The sequence below is a fragment of the Cornus florida genome, unplaced genomic scaffold, assembly GCF_030987335.1.
Source record: "Cornus florida cultivar Cherokee Brave unplaced genomic scaffold, ASM3098733v1 CherokeeBrave_3.0.0_Hap2_Chr11, whole genome shotgun sequence".
In the NCBI taxonomy this organism is placed as follows: domain Eukaryota; kingdom Viridiplantae; phylum Streptophyta; class Magnoliopsida; order Cornales; family Cornaceae; genus Cornus; species Cornus florida.
The window spans coordinates 113,319,499-113,346,321 of record NW_026775581.1 but is presented as its reverse complement, the minus strand read 5'-3'; the positions used below and the strand labels follow the sequence as shown (position 1 = coordinate 113,346,321).

Below are 26,823 nucleotides of genomic sequence, written 5' to 3'. Positions count from 1 at the left end.
CCATTTACTCAAAAGTTTAAGTTGTTGGGTAATACTGCATACCCACCCATTTATACCCAATCACTCTCCCTTTTGAATTCGATGTGGGACAAATATCCTATATAATCTCTTTTAAGTATTTTATTGCAACTTGAAAGGGATAACTAAGTATTAGCTAGAACGAAATTCGTTGGAGTTTTAAAATTCCGGAACTAATTATAGCTGGTTCCTTCAGTCAAATTGACTAACAACTTTTTGTTTTACATTGATCTGAATGTTTCATAGAATCTTACTCTAAAGAAGTTTCTGAGAAGCTTACAATTCACAATTTATATTTATTACATTTACAATCCATTATATTAGGCAAGATTTTTATACAAATTGAAGAGAAAATTATGCATATTTAAGTAACAAAATCATACAAAACAAAACAAATTCAAAAGCGTTCTTGTTTTTTAGTATATCCCTCATTTCCTCTTACACTGATTTAGCATATATTATTAAGCAATTTTTAATAAGTCAAATTAGTTATATTGAAATTAAGCCCGTCTTTTTATTTTTATTATTATTATTTTTTTTTGAGGGGGGGGTGGGGGTGTAAATTAGAAAGTCCATCTTGTAAAAATTTAAAATTAAACTTGTTTTTGAATTAGGAACTTGAACTATTTTTAGTTAGGTTTCCCCAAAAATATATATATATATATATTTTTAGGGAAACCTAACTAAAAATAGTTCAAGTTCCTAATTCAAAAACAAGTTTAATTTTAAATTTTTACAAGATGGACTTTCTAATTTACACCCCCATATATATATATATATATATATATATATATATATATATATATATATATATATATATATATAGTCCTGATCTCTTGCTCTCCATGGAGTAAGAAAATTAATTCACACTTTCTATATAGATCGTTAGATTAAATCTAACGGTCATTTTTCAAACCCACCTATGACCTTCCTTTTTAACTGAAAACCACTCTCACCCTATTTTTAGTTTTTATATTTAATTTTACCATTATCACTTATTGTAACAATAAAAGGTAATTATCAACTCTTTCTCTATTTCTTTCGTGCATGGCTGAATTTGAATCCATAGACAAAAGTGACAAATGATTTCTTTCTATGAATAAGGTTGTGAAAAATGTTTCATCCATTTTTTTTAGGTTACCATGTTGCTTCTGAGGTGAATTCTACAGTCTCACCATAGTTAGTACATCATCATCATCCAATAATCAAACTCACAAATTTACAGATTCAATAAAGAATTTCACCAAATGCCCCACTTTAAATTGAAATAGAAAGAATTTTTGTTCAAACTTTAAATGAAATTTTCTTCAATTTCAATTCTAATTAATCATTTCGATATTCCAAAATGCAATATTACAGTATATTTGTTGGTAAATTTACTTATACTAGAGAAGTATATTATAATTGCAAAATTTATGTTTCTTAGGAAAATGCTATAATATCATACTGTTGTTGCAAAATTGATATTTCTTAGAAAAATGCTATAATATCATACTGTTGTTGCAAAATTGATATTTCTTAGAAAATTTTTATAATATTATACTGTTGTTGCAAAATTGAAAGATACGGGTATTGTTTTTCTTTCAAAGAAACATATAAATAAAAACAAATTTTTAGTAAAATATACTGGTATTATTATTTTTTTTCAAAGGTTTCTATTTTTATTTTGATAATTACCTTTTATTGTTACAGTAAGTGATAATGGTAAAATTAAATATAGAAACTAAAAATAAGGTGAGAGTGATTTTGTGTTAAAAGTAAAGGCCATAGGTGGGTTTGAAAAATGATCGTTAGATTTAATCTAATGGTCTATATTAAAAGTGTGTATTAATTTTCTTGCTCCATAGGGAGCAAGAGATCAGGACTATATATATATATATTATAATGTGTGGATATTGATCATTGTCATGTATATGCAATAAAAGGAAAATGGAAAAGATATTCTATTTGGGTTCTTTTCGCACCTTCTTAGAAATTATGATTGTTCATTAAAGAAAAACAACTAATAAAGAGCTTGAAACAAGAAAATCAAAGATTAAAATCCTCTCTACTTTTAAAAATACATTTTGTATAAAACTCTCGCAACTATACAATTTGTCGTTATATAATGATGAAAATTTCCTTTAATATATAAAAAAAAAAATTAAATTTCTTAAATTTATATTAAGGGCCATTTTTGTCATTATAACAAGCATGTAATTTGCAAAATTTTCTAGTTCTATTTTAAAAAAAATAAAAAATAAAAAAATTCAAAATGAAAATCTTTCTTAAACTTGTAATAAAGGCCTTTTTGTCACTATAATACCACTTTGAGTTTTATATAAAAGAATTTTACAAAGGTTTCATGTCAAGAAAGTAGACGAGAGTTTTATATAATTTGGCCTTAAAGAGATGGTGTCCAATCATTAGAGAGAAAGTGAGAGACTAAATTGGAGGCTAAAGGAATAAAAGTCAGACATAGTTTTAGAATTTTAAATTTCTCTATATACAGAATAAGAATATAAAATAACTTACATTATAAAATTTTATTTTAATTAATTATAAGACAAAAATTGATTATATATGTTGAGGGTGAAATCCACACGGTTTGATACGACATCGTTTTTCTGCAAAAAAGCGAGTAGAAGATCGATAAACCTTGACGGTTCCAGTATGGTGCCTGCCAAGAGCTCTCCAACAATCAAGTAAGTCACCGAAGGTCTAAAAAAAGGGCAGTGATTTAATAATAATTTTTTGTCGTACCTTTATTGACTAGTAGGATCTCATTCTTATAGTCGCTCTCCCTCAGTTCATTTGCAGGATCAGATATGATTCGCTTGTGCGAGATCAGATGAGATCCGCTTGTGCGAGATCAGAGGAGATCTGTTTGTTGCCAGATTTGTTAGGGATATGATTTAACCCTTTCGACTTCCTCAAATTGTGCCAAGGTTATCCTTACCCTGTTGAACCACGTCATATTTCATTATCCTTGATAATGAAATATTATCATTCTTATCCAATGGAAATATCATCGTCCAAAAGTCGAAGAGGTCTAGCGGCTGGTCAACAATTAGTTGCCTCTATCGTTAGGTCAAGGTAGGCTAGGTTTATTTTTCCCTATTAGTTACCCCTCATTCCCAAGCTTGCTCATCTAGCTCTGGGAATGTGATTTTTTTTTTTTTTTTTGCCCTGGGCGGGGTTACTATTCACATGAATAGTAATTTTTTTATTTTTGGCCCTGGGCACTGTTTCCTCGGGAATAATGCCCTCGGGTTACTGTTCACATGAATAGTATTTTTTTTTTTTTTTTGTACCCTTGGGTACTCTTCCCTTGGGTAATGTTCCCGTAGGTACTCTGCCATTGGGTAATGTTCCCTTGGGTAATGTTCTCGTGGGTATTCTGCCCTTAGGTAATGTTCCCTTGGGTACATGATATTTATTTACTATCTCTTATAGTATGGGGATATTGATTACGGGATTCATTCAGCCCGGATCCTTTTAGTATAGGACATTTATTTACTATCATTTATAGTACGGGGATATTGATTATGGGATTCATTTAGTCAGAATCCTTTTAGTACATGACATTTATTTACTATCCTTTATAGTATGGGGATATTGATTACGAGATTCATTCACCCCGGATCCTTTTAGTACAAGACATTTATTTACTATCCTTTATAGTACGGGGATATTGATTATGAGATTCATTCAGCCCGGATCCTTTTAGTACATGACATTTATTTACTATCCCTTATAGTACAGGGATATTGATTATGGGATTCATTTAGCCCGGGTCCTTTTAATACAGGACATTTATTTACTATCCCTTATAGTACGGGAATATTAATTACGGGATTCATTTAGCCCGGGTCCTTTTAATACAGGACATTTATTTACTATCCCTTATAGTACGGGAATATTAATTACGGGATTCATTCAGCCCGGTTCCTTTTAATACAGAACACTCATTATCATCCCTTGTAATACGGGAGGTAGTCGTCTCGTCTCTTTAGTAAATGAAAGAAACATTAATTATCTCACCCTTCTATATAGAAGGAGTAGTTGGCTTTTTGTCCCTTTAATAAGGGAAGAATGTGTTGTTGGCACTTTAATGAGATAAATAGATTATTATGAGCTTAATATTACCATATAGGTAGGTAACTGAAAACGTAATATTTTATTGCGTAGAAATTGAGTGTCATCCATCCCAGTGGTGATGGTGACTTTATTGGAAAATAAAATAACACGTGAAATGATGAACTGAGATGCCCCCAGTCTTTATTCTGAATGACTTGATAAGGCTAATTCCAGCTGTGAGACAATTGTTAGTCGGTATACTTATTTGAGTCCTCCTCATGATATGTCCTATCGCTTTGGCTGAAGAATAATCTCTTATAACTGGTATCCTTTTCATCCCTGGTGAGAGAGGCCGACATCTTCTTGTTCTCTCCTTCCTTTCCCTTCCGTGCATTCATGGCGTCTTCAGCGTTCATGTGTTTCTACGTTCTTATCAACAAATCTGCCATGCCGGTGGGAGGTTCTTTTGAGAAGGAGAACAAGAATCTGGAGGTTTGGAGTCTTCCTATGAAAGCGGCCAAAGCCACCTTATCGTCCACCTCTTCTACCTGTAACATCTCTGTGTTGAATCGGGTGATGTATTCCCGGGTCGACTCTTCCTTCTGTTGCTCCACGGTAAGCAGGTAGGTGGCCGGCCTCCTATGTTTTTGACCTGCAATGAAGTGGCTCACAAACTGCTTACTCAGTTTTTCGAAGGTGTTGATGGTTCTTGGCTTCAGCTTGTTGAACCAAATTCCTGCCGATCCTTTAAGTGTAGTAGGAAAAGCTCGGCACATGATTTCATTTGGTACGGCGTGTAAATGCATAAGAGCTTGAAAGGTCTCAAGGTGATCGAGGGGATCTTTGGTCCCATCGAAGCTTTCGAACGAGGGCATCCTAAACTAGCTAGGCAGGGGGCATTTCATAACGGCGGGGCTGAACGGCAAGTTGGTCCTCTGCACCAGGTTATCTATGGCGGCAGGACCTTTCCCTTTCATACCCTGCATTACATCTTCCATTTTCGCCTTGAGATCCTCGATCTGTAGGTCGAATAGGTAACTTTCTCTATTTTTTTCTTAACACGGAAGGTTGTGCCTGTTTAAGGTTGGGGATTCCGCGGAAGCGAAGAAGGAGGTTCTTTGTGTCAGTTTCCGACTTCGCTTTGTTTTGCCTCAAACTTATGAGGAGGATCGTTTCTCGGTCCTCCTCGTTTTCTCCCCTATCATTTAGATTGGGAGGATATGGGTCGGACAATTCTTGTTAAGGTGGTGGTCCCGCTGGAATAAGATGTTGCTTGATCTCTGTATTTTACTGGATCAACTGGTCCATACCCTGATTCAGAGTTTTGACCTGTAGTTCTAACGCTGCAAGCCGTTCCTGGTCATTCAGGACGTCTGGGTGTTCATTCGACCCTTCTATTTGACTGGATCCCTGCAACGATGTTTCTTTTCCAGTTACCATTCCGGACCGCAAGTACATATACCCAACCGAGTAATTTATTGATTTAAGGGACTCATCGTTTCCCACAGACGGCGCCAATTGTTGAGGGTAAAATCCACGCGATCTGATACGACATCGTTTTCCTGCAAAGAAGCGAGTAGAAGATCGATGAACCTTGACGGCACTGGTGTGGTGCCTGCCAAGAGCTCTCCGACGATCAAGTCAGTCACCGGAGGTCTAAAAGAAAGGCAGGGATTTAATAATAGTTTTTGTCATACTTTTATTGACTGGTAGGATCTCATTCTTATAGTCGCTCTCCCTCAGATCGTTTGCGGGATTAGATGAGATTCGCTCGTGCGAGATCAAATGAGATCCGTTTGTGCGAGATCGAAGGAGATCCGTTTATGCGAAATCAGGGGAGATCCGTTTGTTACCAAATTTGTCGGGAATATGATTTAACCCTTTTGACTTCCTCAAATTGTGCCAAGATTATTCTTACCTTATTGAATCACGTCATCTTTCATTATCCTTGATAATGAAATATTATCATTCTTATCCAATGAAAATATCATTGGCTGAAAGTCGAAAAGGTCTAGCAGCTGGTCAACACTTAGTTGCATCTATCATTAGGTCAACGTAGGCTAAGTTTATTTTTCCCTATCAACATATTTAAACACAAAAATATATGATTGCTTATACAAAATATAGTGCCATGGAATATGATTACTATATATTTTTATAAGTATATGTTATGTAATGACTAATTCCATCACTTAATATGATATTGTTTGTTTTGAATCCGAATTGTTACGATTTTGTTCTTGAATTTTATTCCAAAATGCCTCTTATCATTTAGAGTGACACACCTATATATATATATAATATTTTTACTTTTTTTATTCACGTAATATAGGATTGTGTAAATGTAATTTGTCTAGTATAATAACCTGTCAATGAACGTGTTATCATATCCAATAACCACTGAGCATGGTGTAAAGAAAATTTCTTAGATATCAATGTGTAAAAGATCATTTTTGTATATATATATATTTAATACTGATCAGCAACTAGCCACGGGTTTGTTGTGCAATAGATTTTATTTTATTTTATTTATTTATTATTATTTTGTTAACAAGCAAACAAATATTAATGAGAGAAATGCAGACCAATCAACATTCTCATAGAAATTGTTAGGAAATTTCCCGGACCTGAAAATTCAACACAAGCAATTGTCCAAGAGATTCGTTTCCCACGTAATTGTTCATAGGCATGCATATCTCATATTTGCTCTTCCCAGTTCGGAATTATAAATACTCTTTTTTCATCATTATAAATACATTTGTCAAATATCAAAACCGTCCAAATTGTTTCGCAAATCTACAGAACCGTCCAAACATTATTTATTCTCCTCTTCCTCTCAAAAATTCCCAATATTATTTTAAAAATATTATTTATCTTGTTGTTGGTAAACACTGGCCTGATTAACTAAATTTTTACTGGGTTCATGCTTATTATTATTGTATAACACTTCTATACATAATCTTCACCCAACTATTTGTTGAGTATTTCACTCACAAGTGAAGAAAAGAAAATTAAAATTATATGGTGTTAGTACCGGAGAATCACTAGTGTTATTTGTTAGTGTTTAGAGTCAAAATTGAAACCGGTTTTGGTTAAGAAAAGAAAACTAAAACTATATGGCTGGAGTACCGATGAATTGCTAGTTTATTATTCACGGCCAAAATTGAGACTGATTTTGGTTACGTATGGTAATGAGTAAAAGGAAAACATAATTAGTTGGAATGGTCTTTTTGATATGGTGATCAAATTGGTATATATATATATATATATATTTGTTTCCTTCCCCTATTTCTTTCCCCCACCCGTCCATCTGTCAAAACAAACGGATCATAAACAATTTTATCATTTTCAAAATGTCCTCAACTTTTGGAAAATTTCATAAACTAACAATATAAAATTTTAAACTTTAAGTGGAGTGTTGTGAAATTCTAAAAAGTGTAAAATGCATCAAGTGGGTAATTATTTTGCACTTTCAATCACTCACTATCAAGCTGGAGACAAGTGACAACTGCAAGAACCCAAGCGGTCTTGATGCACACAATTACATTCAAGGCAAGTTACAACACATCTGAACTTGTCAAGGGGCAGTTTAGTAGTTACATAAAATCCGACCCCATAGTCCCACGCATATAAGAGGAGTATTTTATTGGTAGTTTGAATACTAACTAGTGCAATTTAACATTTCCAGAATGTCACAACCTCTCTTCCTGCTTTCTTCATCTCTCTTTTTGTTCTTCTTTCTCACGTCCTATGGCAACAACATAGATTCATTCGCCACAAACTGCAGTTGGAGTATGTGCGGTGACGTTAATATTAGCTACCCGTTTTGGAAAATAGACGGCATCGCAACAACCCCGAGTGATCACTGTGGTTACCTGGGCCTCGGCATCCGTTGCTCGAGTGAGAAGGCCGTCCTCCACCTCCCCAACAACGCTGCTTACCACGTTCAAAGAATAAATTATGACAATAATACCATCAACCTCGTCGACAGCTCTGTTACCACCGACCCCAAGCCAACGTACCCCAGGGAGCTTCAGAACCTTATTCTTGACAGTACAGTTCCATTGTTTCACTCCCAATTAGATTTGGATCTCAGTTTTTACTTTAATTGTGAAATTCACTCTTTAGATACAGGTCATCTTCCTTGCTGTGGATGGGGTGGGAATAAGTCCTGTGTTTTTGTGGCGGGGAAAGAGCCGGATGGTGTGGATTGGCGCGATGACTGCGAGCATAAAGTGGTGACAAAGGTGTTGAAGTCGGAGATCAACGAATCTGATTTGATCAATGGTTACGTTGAGGCCATCAACAAGGGTTTTGTGTTAGATTGGGGGAACGCGACAGAGTGTAGGACATGCAAGGAGTCTCGCGCGCTCTGTGGGTACGCGAATAATGAGTTGTCATGCTTTTGCTCCGATGGCCCTACGAAAAGAGAACTCTGCAAAAAAGGTACCTACTACCTACCTTGTTTTCATTCAATTTTATAAATGTTTGATTAAAGGGGTATGTTGATTAAATGGGCTGGACTACTAGCCATCTTCTATATATTGTGAAGTCTTTTTAATCATAAAAACACGGATTGGATGGTTGATCTAACCAATGATCAACACCTGCCTTAGCTTTCATATGGGAGGGGGCTCTAGTACCCCATAATTAGTGGCCATAGAATATGCAATATATAAAGTGCTAGTAGGTGGAGCAAAAGGTTAATGCAGAGGCACCGGTAGGATACATAGATGTGTGTGAGAGAGAGAGGCCCTTCAATTACTACTCCTTGCTGGTTAATGAAACAAGAGTTAGTACATTAAGTATGGTTAGGAAAATAGAGGGAAATTTAACGGTGTAAATATTTAGGACTATTAAAAAGAATATATTATGGTTTCTTCCTGATTTGTCCTTTATTTAAAAATCTTACTTTAAGGGCTTTGGACCCCTTACACCACTTTCATATAAAATATTCATTTACCAAGTCAATTATAAGCTTTAGTAATGTCTAGAGACTTGGAAGGAACAACCAAAAATACAACTATTTTAAATATTTCATATACTGAGTGGCCTTCTTCTCGAATACATACAAATGATAGTAATGTTTATGAGATATTATATACTAATTCACACACACACACATATATATATTTATTTATTCATATTATAACTTGAATTTTTGTTTTTCACTTTTGAAATTATAGATAAAGGTTATAGCAAAGCTAGCATTTCAATAAAAAAATTATTAAATGAATTTCAAAAAGAAAGGATAATATTTTTTTACCTAAAACAAAAGAAAGGATAATATTAAAACAAGAAATTGTTAATAGGCCTTATCGGTCTTTAAAATTAAAAAATAAAACTAACTAGTAATTTTGCCTTTGATTTTATGGTCAAGTCCTCCTTTTGCGTGTTTTAGTGGGTAAAGTGTAAATTGGTAATTGAATAGTAGGTTTAAGTCGACTTATAAACTGTTCAAAGTCAATGGCTTCAGACTAGTACTGGTTTAGCATTATATGGATGGATGGAGTTATTCTTCATCGTCTCTCTCTCTGACTAGTCGGATTTTGTCGTAATGCAATATCTCAACATCTTTCCATCTTCCCCTCTCTTCTGAGCGATCTCCATCTTCCTCCTCCCAAAATCTGTAGAAGCCTACTATGATTTCTACTCAAATTGCAATACTATATTAAATGGAGCTTCGTTAATTATCAAAGACAGTATATCAATTGAGAAATTATTAAATGGCGGTACATGATCAAAATCCAAATTAATTAAAATTTATCTTACTCTTTTTATAATATTCTTGCAAGTCTTTTTTCTAATCTCGGAGATTTGATTGAAATTACTGGTTACCAGCTAGCAGTGTCTTTTATTCCAAATAACTAATTGGGCCGGTTGCATGTAATTTTAGATTGACATTGTCAACAAAATTGACTGTTTCTTTTCCCCCTTTCATAATTTCATAGGCCCCATGGAACAAAACCATTCATGATAAAAGTCCTATCATTCATGGCTCCATTTCATATAATATTGGACTGCGTTTCTTTTTTATCACACTGTTTGAAGTTTGCTTTTCTACTTTATAGCAATTTATTTAGTATACAATTCTTAATTAGGATTTTGAAATAAATAATAAATAAGATAAATTCCACTTAGATCCTTCTACAATTTTAGTTACCTTCTAATTTATGTAACAGATTTCTCTTAGCTTTAGGTATTTAATGGAGACAAACATAATTTATTGATTTTAATAGCAAAAAATTGATAGATCATCAATTTTGCCTTTTTGGTGTCCGAAAACAAATATTTCATGAGCAAAATAGTAAAATAGATAGACCGTCATTAATAAGTTACACTGGTTTGAAAAACTTAGAAAATATAAGTGAAATTTATTTTTATAATAAATATAAGAAGCATGATTCTTATACCGAATAACTGCAGTAAATTGTTAGATCTACTCTTTTAAATGGTCAATTATGCAACAAATAAGGAAGTGGAGCCCTCTGTTTAGTTGTGTTTGGTATAAATATCTAATTAAAAATTATTGGATTACGCAATTCACTATAAATGTTCAGTATAAGTATCACTACTCAAAATATAAAAAGAAAAAGAAAAAAAAAGAAAAGAAAAGAAAAAAAGAATAGAACTCAATCTTTGGCCGAGATGATCCGACGTCTTAATTCAGGTTCATAATTTGACTTACAAATAAACAGGTCTATCTGAATTTTCAGCTTCCCGTCCAGCCCCATAACTATTTCCTCCTTGATGGTGAGGAAAACAATTGGATTTAGACTTTAGAAGGATTTTACTATATAGACCACAGTAGACACCCAAACATGATTTACTGGTCGGAGTCACGTGAACAATATGATGGAATAATGTTCTTCAAGAAAAGTATATATATATATATATATATATATATATATTTTTCCGGCAGCTAGAAAAGTATATCTGCACCTATGATTGGAGTTATGAAATTTTATTCCACTGCCATTTCAGAGTCAAGATAATGGAAAAGTCAAATGCACTGTATTGAACATATTACTTTTAAAATTTTAAATTAAAAGATATCTAGGACAGAATTAGCCCGTTATCAACTTTATTATGGCCTAGCTAGTTTGGGATATAATTTTCATTCTTTTTAGTCCAATCCCATTTATTTATTTACTTATTTTTTTTTTTTGGGAGTAAATGATCCAATCTATAACTTAATAAACTCTAGAGAGATTACGGTGTTGTAAAGTGGAAAAAGGCTTTGTCTTATTGTCCCTAATTATGATTCTAGATTGGAATTCTCTTTTCTTTAACTACACTAATTATGAATTTTCCTTGTTAGGTTAAAAAAAAAAAAAAAAAAATTTGACCTAATTTATGTTTTAAAAGGGACCATATTACAATAGAATTAAGTTTGGATCTGGATGGGCTAGCTTGACTTGGAACTAGTTTAATAGCGTTTCTCAATTAAGTAAATAAATCAATCTAAGGAGGTTATAAAATGAGTGTCATAACTCTGAAACATTTTAACAGTGCATAGGAAGTGTTAGGGGCGCACAAATATGCCATAACACTTGGAAAAACGAAATCATAACCTAACGTAGACTTCTTAGATGAGGGTGTTTAAGAGTGTATCAGAAGAGATTGACTTGATCAATTTAACTTTTAGTATTATTGATAATTTATATAGTTTTAAATTCATTCAAAAGCTTAGACTAGGCTTGTTTGGTTCAGAATTTTTTTTTACAAAAAAAAAAAATAAATATAAAAAAATTATACAAAAAAATATATGTTTGGTCAACAGTTTTTAAAATTATTTTTTGAAAACTAAGCTAGAAAAGGTATGGTTTTGATAGTTTGATCAAAATCAGAAAATTATACAAAAATTTATTTGGTTGGTAGTTTCTAAAAATTATTTTTTAAAATTTTAATTTAAAATTTTTGTAATTTTCTTTATTTTTGAGTTCTTGAGAAATTTTTTCCAAGTAACAAACTAAACTAGCCCTCTGTTTTTAAAAAAATTATTTTTTATAATTTTTTAAATTATTGAGAATTGCTTTCTAAATAAAAAGAAAAAAGAAAAAAGAAAAAGAAAAAGAAAATAAAAATTCGGTGGCGGAGAATTTGTACGTGTCAACAGCTTGCCATGAATTCAACTTAACAATTTTCCAAGCAACAGTTAATTAGTCATCCATATCAGCTATAGTCATCCATATCAGCAGCCATCTGTGTCTCTGTCTCTCTCTGAAAATTCTAAATAAATTAAGTTCACGTTTCTTTGTCAAAGCAAATGGGCTGGTTTATCTGTTTACATTACATCAGGACAGAACCTTCCCATCTCTTTGTCCTTTTGAAAGGCCCTCAACTCATTAACATCAATCAATAACCCACCAACCCACACCTCCATCTCACCAAATTCTCTCTCTTTTTCCATTCATGAATCATGATATTTTACAAATGTATGCCCAACTCTTCTCTTTATCCCTCTCTCACTACTGCTCCACCATCTTCTTATTATTATTCATCACCACCTTCTCAACATCTCAATCTGAAGACCATGAAATGTTCTCGGAGTGCAGAAATCAAACCTACAACTGTGGCCAAAACATAAAGGGCATAGGGTACCCTTATTGGGGTGATGGACGACCCCAGTACTGTGGCCATCCACTGTTCCAGCTCAAGTGCCAAAACAACGACTACCCGGTTATAGACATCGATGATCATACCTTCCGTGTACTAGGGATCAACTCATCCGGTTACACCATCACTATGGCACGGTTAGACCTATGGGATAATCACTGTCCTCAGACATTGACTAATATAACTTTGAACACCACCTTCTTTGGCTATCCTTCAACTGTCCGAAACCTGTATATATTCTACAACTGCACCTCAAATTTTACCATAGACTTCGTGATCAGGAACAACTTCACATGTGACTTCGATGGTTCTAGTGAAAGTAACGGCTTTTACGCGGACGAGTCATTCTTGAGGATTCAACTGAACGGGAGTTACGGGACCTCATGCGAAGATGGAATTGAAGTTTCGGTTCTCAAGACGAGTTTGGACGGACTTTGGAATGGCTCGGTGAATCTGCAAAAAGCTTTGAATTTAGGGTTTGAGGTTATCTATAATACAGACGATTTCCAATGTGCGGCGTGTGAGACCTCCGGTGGGACTTGTGGATTCAATCTTGCTACGCGCGAATTTGTCTGCTTTTGTCACGACCAGCCTCACCGTCGAACTTGTCAAGACCGTGGTATGCAACCCCCTTTGATTTTCATGTTCACTAGGTTAATTTTTGTGTTAGCATTTTCATCTCTAGCTTTAGTATTTGGTACTGATCGATAGGACTGACATCGAATAACTAATTATTTGTTTGAATTCCAAACAGTCAAAAGAGAGAGGGGGGGGGAGGTGAACCCATTACATCACACTCTTCTCTCTTTCGATTGTTCAGAGTTTGGACATCCAATTCGTATCTTTTTAATATTTCATTGTTTTATGAAATGTCCCCGTTAAAATGAGGAAAGATTGATTTCTTGATTTTTAGTAACCAAGAAGTTCCATCAGATGTCATGTTTCTGCACTATGTGATTGCTGGTTGAAAGTTGATAAAACTGTGGTCACCATTAATGTCAATTGAAGTTTAGGCTTAAGTTGCTTCACCCTTTCTTGGACCATAAGGAAAGTCAAACTGGTTGAACAATCACGAAGTATCCAATCTTGTGAGAAACTATGAATTAGTTGTGGGACCCAGAAAATATGTATTTTACAGTTCCACGTCTACCGTTGAACATGTCAACAGTCAATGGATTAATTATGCGTGTGGAATATTTCTCTTCAGGTCAAGGTGAGCCTAAAACACGTCCAAATGCTATGTCTTAAAATGTGAATTTACCAAGAGGGTTCAAATTTTCCTCTGCTGTTGCTGTCCAACACCTAATGAGAAAGATAGGTGGAGAAAGGGGTATCTCTTTTCTCACTTTCGGTTCAACCAACCCCAACTCAGTCAGTAGTATTCCAAAAGTCATACTTATCATCATCACTCAATTTATATATAGTCCTCCCATGTCTTTTTCCCTAAGAAATTCTCCAATTTGTCACCTATGAGCCATAAGCTCAATGCTGTAACTTCTCTCCCCTTTCCAACGAGAGGTAAGGAGTTCCGTCTGTAACAAACAAGCTCAATGCTGTAACTTCTATCCCCTTTCCAATGAGAGGTAAGGGTTCCGTCTGCAACAAACAATTTGTGAAATATGTGTGAGTGTTTTCCTAACAGCTAAAAAAATCTTGTTCATAGTTTGAATCCCAAAAAGGGCAGTTTGGACATTCATATTTGAACCATGATGTCATCATTACAAGTGGATGATGCATTCTGGTTATTTACATACACATGTTTTTGTTCATTAGACTAGTGCATGTCCCCAAAATAAAATACATAATCAGATTAGTTTGGAAAAAAATCTCACTGGGATAATCTATAAAGTCACATATCCCTTGAGTTCGTTTTGGCTTTATAGATGATGGAAGCCATGGCTCACTTAAATTTTAAAAGGTAGCTCAAGGAAACATCTTTGATGTTGCTTGAACCATAGTTTGTCTGTTATGTGGGTAAGTACAGCTTTTTCAAAGCTCTATTTAGATACTCAAACAAACCTTTTTCAAAGCTCTATTTATATACCCAACAAAAAAACAAGGTAAATCTAAAGGATATACATAGACTGCAAGGCTAACTTATACCAACTACATTGAATTTTTCTCCAACTCCAGACTCCTCTTCTCCTTCTCTGTTTTCCTCTGCCTTCCTCACTCCTACAACCCCAAATGGATCTTCATGCCTTCTTCATACTCAAAAGATTTTTCCGTATTTTTATCATTATCAACATCTTCACCACCTTAGAAGCTGAAACTCTATCTGCAGACTTGAAATTCGCGGCTTGCCTGCCTCATTACTGTGGTCATGGACCTAATATAAACTACCCCTTCTATATTTCTGACCTACAAGAATCCTACTGCGGAGCCCCAGGATTCGAGGTAACCTGCAATGACCATGTTCCGATCCTAACAATTTCTGATGATGAGTACTTCATCAAAGACATTTTTTACCCAAATCATTCACTTCTCTTGGTCAACACTGCCCTCTATGATAGTGCTGATACTTGTCCAACTCCTAAACATAATTTTAGCATTGATCACACTCCATTTAGTCAGGGTCCTGCTTATTGGGACCTATTCTTCTTCTACAACTGCTCTGCACCTGCTGCTGATTACATGACATATTCTGTTGCTTGTGCTAGCAATGCTACCCATCATTCTTTTGGTGTTTTCCATGTGGAGCTTTTGGAGTACAGAAATTATTCAATAGAGTCATGCCAGTCTGTGGTTAACGCGCCTGTGGATGGTGAAGATCTTGATAGGTTGTTAAAGATGAATTTCACAGATGTTTTGAAAGAGGGATTTGTTTTGCAATGGAGTGCAGTTGATTGTAGCAACTGCGAGAAAAGTGGTGGGCGTTGTGGTTCTTATTATGACGAATTTATCTGTTTTTGCAATGATCAACCCGGCTTGAAACTCAAAACCTGTCGACATGGTAAATTCATCAGAAAATTAGTATTTTTTCACCATTCTTCAATTATTCTAGATATCGCAATCCAAATTATGGTACTATAGAGAGAGTTTAATTTCCATAGCCATCTTTGCATTTATCTTCTCCATAGCCTTTTATGAATATGCTAGCCTTGGGGATAAAAAAGCTCTGATTCTGAAATATTTTCAGTATTCTTTTTCTTCATGTACACAGAGGGAGATCAATCAAACAAGTATTTAGGGTTGTAAAGTTTGTTTTTGCCTAGGAGATGACATACTTGAGGCTTCCCAAATGATAAGGCCTTCCTCTTTTATTTTTTACATTTTTTATTCCTATGTCATTTAGAAGATTTATAGCTAGCTGCAACAACCTAGCTGTATTCAATCAAGTCAAATATGATCAATGGAAGGATTATTTGCATGAAGGAAGATTTTGAGGCATCAAGCTAATTATCAAACCAGAACCATACTTCTCTATCTCTGGACCTTCTTCCATGGTGGTTTACATTTTTTTCCCCCCTGTATTTTTCAAATATAAATGATTAGCACTACTTATGTAATAATCCTCACGTCGCCTAAATAATTCCACCCTGTTTTAACCATGGTGGGCTGTGATACTTTGGTAATTCACCTGGCCTGAATTTATATTATATTCAATTAATTTGCATAAAAAAGGTGTATGTCGTCGTCATTGTTCTCTACCATGAATCTGATATTCTAAAAATCTGGACCAGCCATTGAAAATTACTCCGTATATTCTTGCTTTTGGTTCTATCCTACATCTACTAAATTTGTTCTGCTTGTTCTCAATCTGGCAGTATTGGTATCTACCGCGATGCTCAGATATTGTTATCTCTAAACCTCTGTTTATTTAATTAGGATCAAAATTAAATCAATAATTGAATTGGATGGGCAGGATTTGACAATTCATACACATGAAAATATCTGGCTTGTGATTACAGTTTATATTGATATGTTATTGTGTGTTAATATTCTACACTTTTTTCATGTCACCTAATTATCATTGCAGGGCATAAATTAAATCTGGGATTGAAGTTTATTATAGGTAACAAACACATTTCATTTTTGTTCTCCTCATCTTTTTTTTATTTTATTGGTTAGATTCTAATTTTTCCCAGTCCAATCATAAAATCTTCTTCCCATTCTCACTCTGTTTCCCTGCAGGTTTTTGTTCAGTTGTGATTGGCATCTTGCTTATGGGCCTTCCTTTTTACTTCTATCATCGCCGAAACAAGAAACTTTACACTGCTTCACGTTTGATTTCTCGAAACAATTCCTCATATTCCTCTTCAATGGTAGATCTTGACCAACCTGGAACCTACTTAGGACTCCAAATATTCAGCTACAGTGAACTTGAAGAAGCCACTAAGAAATTTGATTCAGAAAAGATACTTGGAGATGGAGGATTTGGCATAGTATACCTAGGTATGTAGAAATGGACTTGTGCTACAGATGATGCTATTTTAACTTATATGGACCATTTTATTAAAAATCTTTCTGTTCTAAATATCTTAACTAGGCAAACTCAAAGATGGGCGCGCTGTTGCAGTCAAGCGCTTGTACGAAAATAGTTATAAGAGGGTTGAGCAATTCATGAATGAAATAGAGATTCTCTCGCGCTTGCGCCACCAAAATCTTGTTTCCCTCTATGGCTGCACCTCACGCCACTGCCGTGAGCTCATACTTGTATACGAGTACATTTCTAATGGCACTGTTGCTGATCATCTTCATGGTGAAGGAGCAACGCCCGGTTCACTTGCATGGACTACCCGAATGAGCATTGCCATAGAAACAGCAACTGCATTGGCATACCTTCATGCTTCTGATGTTATCCACCGAGATGTCAAGACCAACAACATTCTCCTTGACAACAATTTCTGTGTTAAAGTAGCCGATTTTGGGCTCTCTCGCCTCTACCCAACTGATGTCACCCATGTGTCCACTGCTCCACAAGGTACTCCAGGATATGTAGACCCCGAGTATCATGATTGCTACCACCTTACAAAAGAAAGTGATGTCTATAGTTTTGGGGTGGTCCTAATTGAGCTTATATCATCCATGCCTGCTGTTGATATCACTAGAAAGCGGCATGAAATCAATTTGTCTCACTTGGCTATCAGCAAGATCCAAAGCAATGCATTGCATGAGCTTGTCGATCCAAGTATTGGTTTTGAATCAGATTACAAGGTAAAGAATATGGTCACTGATGTAGCAGAGTTGGCATTTCAATGTTTACAGAATGAGAGGGAAATGAGGCCATCTATGGAAGAGGTGTTGGAGGCTCTAATAGGAATTCAGAGAAGGGACGATGATATACAAAAGACAAGTATAGATATTCCAGCAGATGATGTTGTTCTGTTGAAGAATAATCCACCAACACTTTCACCAGATTCTGTGACTACAAAATGGATTAGCACATCAACATCTGATTTCAGTGGCTAATTTTTGTCCGATCATTTCATCAAATTTTCAAGTCCATAGCGAAGAATCGTGAAAGAGTTACCAACTATCATATCCAACATGGTATTAATGTCATATTCTTTTCATCTATTATAAGTTGGTACCTTGGAGGGTATGTACATATAAAGTAGCAGCTGTCTTTGATATTAAAAGTTCATGGTCTTGGTAGTTACGAATTCTGATTGATTTTTTGTGTGTGTGTGTGTGTATTGCAATTAACAGTGTGACAAATTCATATGTTTTATTACATTATATTGATTGTACATTAGCAATTAGAGCATATGAAACTCACTATGTAATGCATTACGACATGCAATGGAAGCCATCATTAGAATATGTTATAATAAATTCCGAGTAAGGAAGAATTTTGAGCAGAGCAGCATATACAAACTCTGCAGTAGAACTGGAAATGGTTTTCTGAATAATGCTTCTCCAAAATAGTAATAATCTATTCCAAATCTCAAACTAACAATGATACTGCTATATTAACCTCAACATGAAACATTACTCTTGTCATTTAAAAAACTTTGCAGGATACAATTTTAACGATAACTTCATTTTGGTAAACAGAGCAATGCCTGAAATCTGTTTGTGCAAGCGATTCACGCCACTGCTCCAAAAAAACCATTACATGGTTAAGGAGAGAACCTTGACACTTAAAAGAGCAGAATAAGTCTGCTGGAAACGAAGGCTAAGAGAGGGAAGGGTACGGTTTTCTCCTCTAAAACTTCTCCCATACCTCTTTCCTTCGAAAACGTATTGATTTTCAGAAATGACAGTACACTAGAGTTGTTTCCTTGGTGAATGTTGTTTTGCTGATGAAATAGTACTACTGGACACTTCTAAAGAAAATTCTGTAATTAAATTAGAAAGGTGAAGAAACTGTGTTAGAGTTATTAAGGTAAGGTAACACTTCAAAATCAAAGAATTATCCAAAGTACACACTTTCGGTATTTAGGGTTATTAATACAAAAGGATGGTGAGATAGATGGTGATATAATTAGTAGAATTGGTGGCGTTTTATGCACTAAACGAGGAAATTTTTATAGAACAATTATTAGGCCTACTATCTTATAGAAGTGTTACCATGTTAGTATCTTAAAAGTATAGAGAACTTGTATAGTAGTGCAACAAGCTCATACATGGTAGTTATAATAGTTCCTGTGTCTACTAGAAATACAGAACTTATATGATGCAATAAGCCGCAAGCATGCAGGGCCTTCAAGATTTGATTGTCATCAGAAAGTCCTTGTAAACCAGAACCTTAACATGATATGTTCTGCTAAATTTGTTACCAACAACTAGAATAAATGGATGTTAAATAATTTTAAAAATAAATTAAAACATTGTTGATGTAGTAGAAGATTCTGCTGGGGACCTTGAAGGAGAATATAAGTAGGGTTTGGGTGGAATTTCCAAGGGCTGTATGCTTCCTTCCAACATTTCCACCACCTTACTCATTGACGGCCTTTGTGAAGGATCAGTCTGTATGCACCACAGCCCCACTAGTATCATCTTCCTTGCCAGTTTGTTTTCTTCCTCTGTCATGTCATCCTGAAATCCTAGCACTTCATCTAGCTCAAGGCGCTTATAAACCCAGTGTGGAAAATATATCTCGCTCGTATTTGCCCCAGCACCAGCGTTCTTTCTTCCTCCAACCATTTCTAGTACCATCATTCCATAACTGTAGACGTCAGACTTATGTGATACTCCTCCAAAGTTTCTACTGAACACTTCGGGAGCAATATACCCTACGGTCCCTCTCGCTCCCAACACTGATATAATGCTCTCTTTCTTGGTACATAGTTTTGCAAGCCCAAAGTCGGAGATCTTAGGGCAAAAATCCTCATCAAGAAGAATGTTGTGCGGTTTTATGTCAAAATGTAGTATCCGCTGGCTACAACCACGGTGCAAGTACTCAAGTCCTCGAGCTATCCCAATTGAAATTTGATATAACTTTTTCCAACCCAAATGCCCATTGGTTTTCGAAAGACCTTCACCATATATAAACTTTTCGAGAGATCCATTAGGCATGAACTCATAAATGAGAGCTCTTTTGCGGCCTTCAAGACAGAACCCCAAAAGATGGACAATGTTAACATGTGAAGTTGTGCTGATGCTTGCAACTTCATTGATGAATTCTTCTCCATTTCCTTTCGATGCATCAAGAAGCTTCACTGCCACAAGACGACTGTCACGTAGTTTTCCTCTATACACACAACCATATCCTCCTTGACCAAGTTTATCTCTAAAAGAGTATGTCATTTTCTTGACATCTGAATAGCTATATCTTTTCGGAGACAGAGATCCATAGTTCCTAATAAGGTCCTCAAGATTCTGACCATCATTTATTTTCTTCCTCCAGAATATGATTGATCTATATGAAGAAGTCTTTGAGCTAGTGCAACAGAAAATGATACTCACTAGCAGTACTCCAATTCCGCCAGAAATAATTCCTGTAATCAGAGATTTGGAGGTTAGTGATTTGATATAAAAAGAATTTTTTTTTTTTTTTAAATGATCATTTATATTCAACATTAGCAATATAACTAAGCATGACATTGGCAATTGAACAATCTCAAGGAAAAAAATATATATATTTTCAACTTTTGTAAGGTATAATTCTTTCGACTGTTAGATCCATTAAGCATGATTATTTGTCATTTTCAATATATAAAAATCCACAAACAAATCATGGTTAACAATCCTTTTCCGGGAAAAAAATAATAATCATGGTTAAGAATCCAAAATCTGTTATGAGAAAAAAATATAAAATAAAATAAAACAAAAAATAAGATACACTCCAATGTGACTATATCCTTTTACTCTCTAAGATCAATTTATCTGCCACTAAGAAATAAGAAGGCCACTGAGAAATTATAATAGCCAGTTTTTAAATGTAATTAACTGGTATAAGAGTATGGTACCTATTGTCAACTTCAGTCCAGAATCATTACCTGCGGCAAAAACATTGCAGTCATTAGCGAGACCTTGAAGTAGGAAGCAAAAGAAACTGATCAATGGGAATAAATCATATTTATTGGTTCTGAATTCTTTTATGGGCAGCTTGCAGTTCAGTGTACATACCAGGTTTAGCAAAACAAATTTGTTTAAATCGTTGTAAATGTCAGATAAATAAATTCTCGGAAGTTGAAATGGAAATTCACCCAGTACATCATAAGGAAAAACGAAAAATAAATTTGCTCACTAGATAAGGGACATTGCCTGTGGATATTAATATTTTCTCTCATTGAGCTTTGACATATATGTTTGTTAAAACTCACACAAATAAACACACAGAACACAACAGTGAAGTTTGGACACAATATTTCACCATGCGAATGCGAAAGCCCCCAATAGTTTTAAGTGTTTTCTTAATTCACTTTCTCATTTTACCAACATAAACTCTTAAACACAATATACTTGGCTATCATTTACAAGTGAGTTTACAACCCGAGCTCATCACATGAAAATAATAATAATAAAATAAAAGAAAAAAAAAATAGTCAAATTTATTTTATTTTTTGAAATTCACGACTAAGTCAACAGAAGCCCAACGTCACCAAATTTCAAAGTTTACGACCCAATCGAACCGTTGAAGCAAAATTCGGACTACGACTCAGAAAGTCTGATGTTAGCCGTGGAAAAGTTAGTAGACACCGAGCCCACCTTCTGAATTCCACCGGATATTCAAAGTTCAAATGATTGGTTGGTTTGATATCCTGACTTGCATCTTATAGTCAAATAAAGGGGCTGATTATATATAATTCATTTGACATTTATTTTTTTCCTTCCATTGGCATCAGGAACTCATCTTCCTTTCGGACTCACCTTAAATTACAAATATAAAGATGTTATTGGCAGCCCATAACTCATTTGACATTGATAGATAGATAGATATAACCATAATTTATATATGGGTAAATTACAGAAACTACCATGAGGTATTCATATCGTTCATTAAGGTAGAATGTGGCACTATATAACAAGAAGGTTTTAGTGGATCATTTGACTTAGGCGGGTCAGAATGAATTTACCTATATGATCTCATAGGTTTCTTTAGGAAAAATTTAGAAGGGATTTGGTATTAGTAAGTTACGTTTTTGCCCCTCCTAATAGATAACGCCATCTGCCAGTAAATACAATTCCATTTTTGGTTGGAGGGAACAGAAGCTTGTGTGTACATCTTCTTCTCTTTTCTAACCCCACTTTGGAAGGAAAAAAAAAAAAAATCCTCACTTTGAGTCTCTAAAAAAATTTCAATCTCTTGGTCTTCTTTTATCTTCTGTTTGATTTCGTCTATACAGAGAAACTATTCGTGCAAAAACCAATGGCGAAAACACTGGACCATTTTTTAAACCGGTGACAAGAGCCGAGTAACTGTTGAAAAACCCAATTGAAGCGACTGTAACATCTATGCAAAAAAGTAGGGTTAGGGCATAATACTAAACGGATCAGCATGGTCACTGAAATGGGTCAGACTAACTGAGTTGAAGAGAGGAAACGGACCTCAACTTGCGAAATCAACGCCCTGACGGCGGCGAAAATGGGCTGAGAATCTCGCGCTTTGTTGTCGTAATGTTAGAAGTATAACTGGTCAAAGCTTCCTTCCCCATTTGATGTTCCTGCTCCCGCCGACGGCTAACGGCTTTGATGGGTCTAGCGGCGGCGAAACAAGTGGTGCTCAGCTTACCTTCCGAAAAAAAAAAAAAAAAAAAGAAAAGAAAAAACCAAGTGGTGCTCAGCCTCATTGGCTTTCTAAGGCAGGGGATGCCAGAGATTGTGTTGGCGCCGGAAAGAAACCGCGACTCCATTATTGTTAGAGAGATAAACTAAAGAGAGAGTACAAAGTCCAAGCGAGGAAGTGGGTGGGTCATCAGGTCATGTGATTCAATTAGGAGAAGGGTACTTTTGTCCGGCTGATGCTGTAATTTCAGTTCACATGATGCATTAGTGTTAGTCAATGAAATGGTTTGACCAATATTTCGTGTCACATTCTACCTCAATGTACGAAATGAAAACCTAGGGGTGGTATCTGTAATTTACCCTTTATATATTTTCCACAATCTTAAACAGTGTTGAAATATGTTAGAGGTGTGCGTGTAGTTTGACCAATATTTCGTGTCACATTCTACCTCAATGTACGAAATGAAAACCTAGGGGTGGTATCTGTAATTTACCCTTTATATATTTTCCACAACCTTAAACAGTGTTGAAATATGTTAGAGGTGTGCGTGTAGTTTACATGGAATCACAATTCACTTACTCTATCAATCAAATCACAATTCACTTACTCTATAAAAAATTTCAATTGATTAAATTATCTGGTTATAACTTATAAGATTAGTTATCTTCATATCTTGTTTTTTATTTTATTTTTTTGATTTTTAATAAGAATGAATTTTTATTTTGAGCAGATTACAGTTCGACATGATAATTATTAAAAATGTTTGTTACCATGAAAATTTTTTGTAAATTTTTTTTTTTTTTTTTTTTATATTTGTGATGTGTTATTTTTTTTTTTTTTTTCATATCTTATTCTTCATTCATTGAATATGATTTTTTTAATTAACATATTTAATTAAACATTGCTCCCACAAAAGAAAATTTCTAACAAGCCACTGATTTAATTTGTTTAAATCTATGTGCCCATATGATGGAATTGTAAATGTTCAAATTTAGTGATAGTGAAATCTACATTACTTAAAATTTTACCGCCTTTAACTAGAATAAAATTTTACTATCCAGCACAGTTATGATTAATCACTTCAGTCATAAGATCTTCCTCTAAGCTTTTTGCACTAACCTTGTGCCCCACCTAGTGGCACTGCATTGCATATTCTATGGCCATTTATGGGTTACCAGCTAGACCCTCTTACATTAAAACAAGGCAGGGTTTGAAAATGATCATTCATTAGATCATAACCCTCCAATCCATATTTTTCTTACAAGAAGGTCTTCATAATGGATGGCTAATATTAGTCCAACATTTAATCAACATGGTAAAAACTGAACCAAAACAAGGTACTTACCTTTTTTGCAGTGTTGTGTGTTTGTGGTGCCATCCGAACAAAAGCACAACAACTCTCTAGTCAGGTTGTTGTAGCCACAGCGCCCATGCGACGCCTCGCACGCGACGCACTCGGTCACCGTCACCCAATCGAGCACAAACCCGTCGTTCATGGCACCACCAAACCTATTGATCAAATCAGATCCGTTGTTGATCTCCGCCTCCAACACCTTTGTCATCACTTTCTCCTCACAGTAATGGTACCAATCAACACCGTCCGGTTCTGTCCCATCCACAAAAACATAGGACTCATTCACACCCGATCCCAAGCACCCTATAGGAGAAACATTACTTGTAGGGTAATCACTGCAATGAAAGTAGAAACTGATGTTCAAATCTAATTGGGAGTGAAACAATGGAACAGTACTAGTGTCTAGAGTAATGTTTTGACGTGCCCTTGGGCATGTCAAGTTAGTTGTAACATCCATGTCGACGAGGGTGAGGGTGTTCTCGTCATAATTTATACTTCTAACGAAGTAAGCTTCATTGTTGGGGAGGTTGAGGATGAGCTCGTCGGGGCTCGAGCAGTTAAGGCCGAGTCCCCGGTAACCGCAGCTGTGATTCAAGGTAGTGGTGTCTTTTAGCCAAAATGGGTAGCTAATGTTAACGCCGCCACAGAAGTGCCAAGGGCAGTTTGTGGCGAATGAATCAGTGTCGTTGCCATAGGAGGTGAAGAAGAGAGAAGAAGCTAGGAGGAAGAGAAGTGGTGAGGCATGTGACATGGTGAAAATGATTGAAATAGTCGTACGTACGTAGTATTTTAAATAAGGAATAGATATGCATGTGTGCTATATATGTGTAAATGTTTGTAGTATTCAAATAAGGAATTAATAGTTGGATGTGTGTGCTTTTATTAGATATATATATATGTGTGTGTGAATGTTTGCAGTATTCAAATAAGGAATAGTTGAATGTGTGTGATATTCTTATGTATACATGTACGAACTTCAGAAGTAAGTACTTCTCATGTGGTACGTAATTTAGGTTGGCAGAAAAAAGAAAACTCGTGTAATAGGCTGCCCAGGCTTTGGCCGCCCATGTTTTATCTTCCAGTGTCTCTCGTTTTTGACTTATTAATGACACTAATTATCTTCTGTTTATGCATCAAGAGTTCAAGACTGGCGAGCTTCTTGTGTACATCCTTTAGATTAATTACATTTCGGCAATCAAAATCAAAATCAAAATCAAAATCAAAATCAAAATCTTAGCCACTTCAAGTAATATATATGTGTGTGTGTGTTTTTTTTTTACCCGATGGAAATATCATTAAGTCACTTGTAATTTTTTTATTTTCAGTTATACAACTATGAAATTTTAATATTGCCCCAGAAATCAACAGAAGAAATTCACTTTTGCTCGACCAAAATCCTAGGATTATAACTTGGTAAAAAAAAATAAAAAATCATTAATGGAGGTTTTAACCTAAAAATTCACAATTTGATTGGTATTTGTTTGCACCCAAATTTGGTAGTAATATTGCCAACGTTTGATTTGGCCTCGATCAGTTCCTTTATTTACTAAACGACCCCCAAACGTTCGTTTTGAATTCTCAAATGATAAAAGAGTCATGCTTTTAAGTCCCAGAACCTATACTCTTAGGTTCCAATCCCCCTTCTCCCTAACACCAATAACTACTATAACCGTCTAACCATTGCCAAATAAATATATATATAAATATGTAAAATATGATTCTTTTTAAAAACCCAAATGAAACATTAAGCCCAATCTAACTCAAATGAAGCATTGACGCCCAATCAATCCAAATACTACATTCACCCAAAAAGCCCAATAGCTTAAGCCCAATATATATATTTCTTACCCTAAATCCCTAATTTCAACACTACCACAGTTTTCTCTGCGGGCGGAGAACCTCCCCCGATTAGCTCCATCGTTCTCTCTCATCTTATTTCAAATCTGAACAATCCTCTCTCTCATTTTAATTATATATCGAGGGTAGATCTACAACTGGCTTTTGATGGCCAAATTTCGTGGTAGCAGAGATCGGTTGTGAAGATCAGCTCAACGGAAAGACTAGGTACGATTGAGCGCGCGCGCGCGCGCGCGCGCACACACACACACACACACACACACACATATATATATATAAACACATGCAAAGATGCCTAAACATTTTTTTTTTTTTTTTTTCTTTTTGAGATTTCTGCATAGTATTTTGATTTAACTGTCATTTGCTAATTGAGATGCATCATATTTTAGTATGATGTAACCATACTGATTCCAACCAACAAAAAATGTGTCATTTCAGAACTATATTGGGCTATTAGCACTAGGCTAAGGATATGTTTGGATTGAGAGATTTGGAGGGATAGTGAGAGAAAATAAAATAAAAGAAAAGATAGTGTAGATTGTGTTTGAGTTGTTTAAAATGAGAGAAGAGAAAAGATAGAGAGGGATAGAAATAGAGATACACTACATTGGCCTTTAAAGTTTTGAACATCTCATGGGCAAGACTGGTGTCTAACATGTGAACTAATCTTTGCAGCATTCCTCGACCCAATCTTTCATAAGGTACCGTTCTATTATAATATTATTGTACAAGTCCATTAGGCTGCTTCAGGTCTCAGAGTGGTTTTCGAAAAAGATTTGTTAGGGGTCCCTCTGTATCC

General features: G+C 35.1%; 2 protein-coding genes and 1 pseudogene across 5 annotated transcripts; 1 reads left to right on the top strand and 2 right to left on the bottom strand.

Moving 5' to 3' along the window:
* Nucleotides 1–7,730: 7,730 nt before the first annotated feature.
* LOC132282910 (LEAF RUST 10 DISEASE-RESISTANCE LOCUS RECEPTOR-LIKE PROTEIN KINASE-like 1.2) lies at nt 7,731–18,378 on the top strand. Of its 4 annotated transcripts, none has more exons than XM_059784736.1 (4): nt 7,731–8,523; nt 16,676–16,711; nt 16,831–17,091; nt 17,186–18,378. In XM_059784736.1, the coding sequence occupies exons 1-4, from the start codon at nt 7,767–7,769 to the stop codon at nt 18,106–18,108; spliced, it is 1,977 nt and encodes a 658-aa protein (XP_059640719.1). In that variant the 5' UTR covers nt 7,731–7,766; the 3' UTR covers nt 18,109–18,378. The 4 variants fall into 4 exon arrangements, with proteins under 4 accessions (XP_059640719.1, XP_059640720.1, XP_059640717.1 ...); XM_059784734.1 differs by lacking the exon at nt 7,731–8,523 and adding an exon at nt 9,337–13,315; XM_059784735.1 differs by lacking the exon at nt 7,731–8,523 and adding an exon at nt 14,293–15,649.
* A 914-nt stretch (nt 18,379–19,292) lies between these two features.
* On the bottom strand, nt 19,293–20,438 carry LOC132281747 (PR5-like receptor kinase; annotated as a pseudogene).
* Nucleotides 20,439–22,649: 2,211 nt separating this feature from the next.
* LOC132281885 (LEAF RUST 10 DISEASE-RESISTANCE LOCUS RECEPTOR-LIKE PROTEIN KINASE-like 2.1) lies at nt 22,650–24,918 on the bottom strand. Its single transcript, XM_059783545.1, has 2 exons — nt 24,159–24,918; nt 22,650–22,819 (listed from the first exon to the last, which is right to left on the bottom strand). Exons 1-2 carry the CDS (start codon nt 24,916–24,918, stop codon nt 22,650–22,652), a joined length of 930 nt encoding a protein of 309 aa, XP_059639528.1.
* Between the last annotated feature and the right edge of the window lie 1,905 nt (nt 24,919–26,823).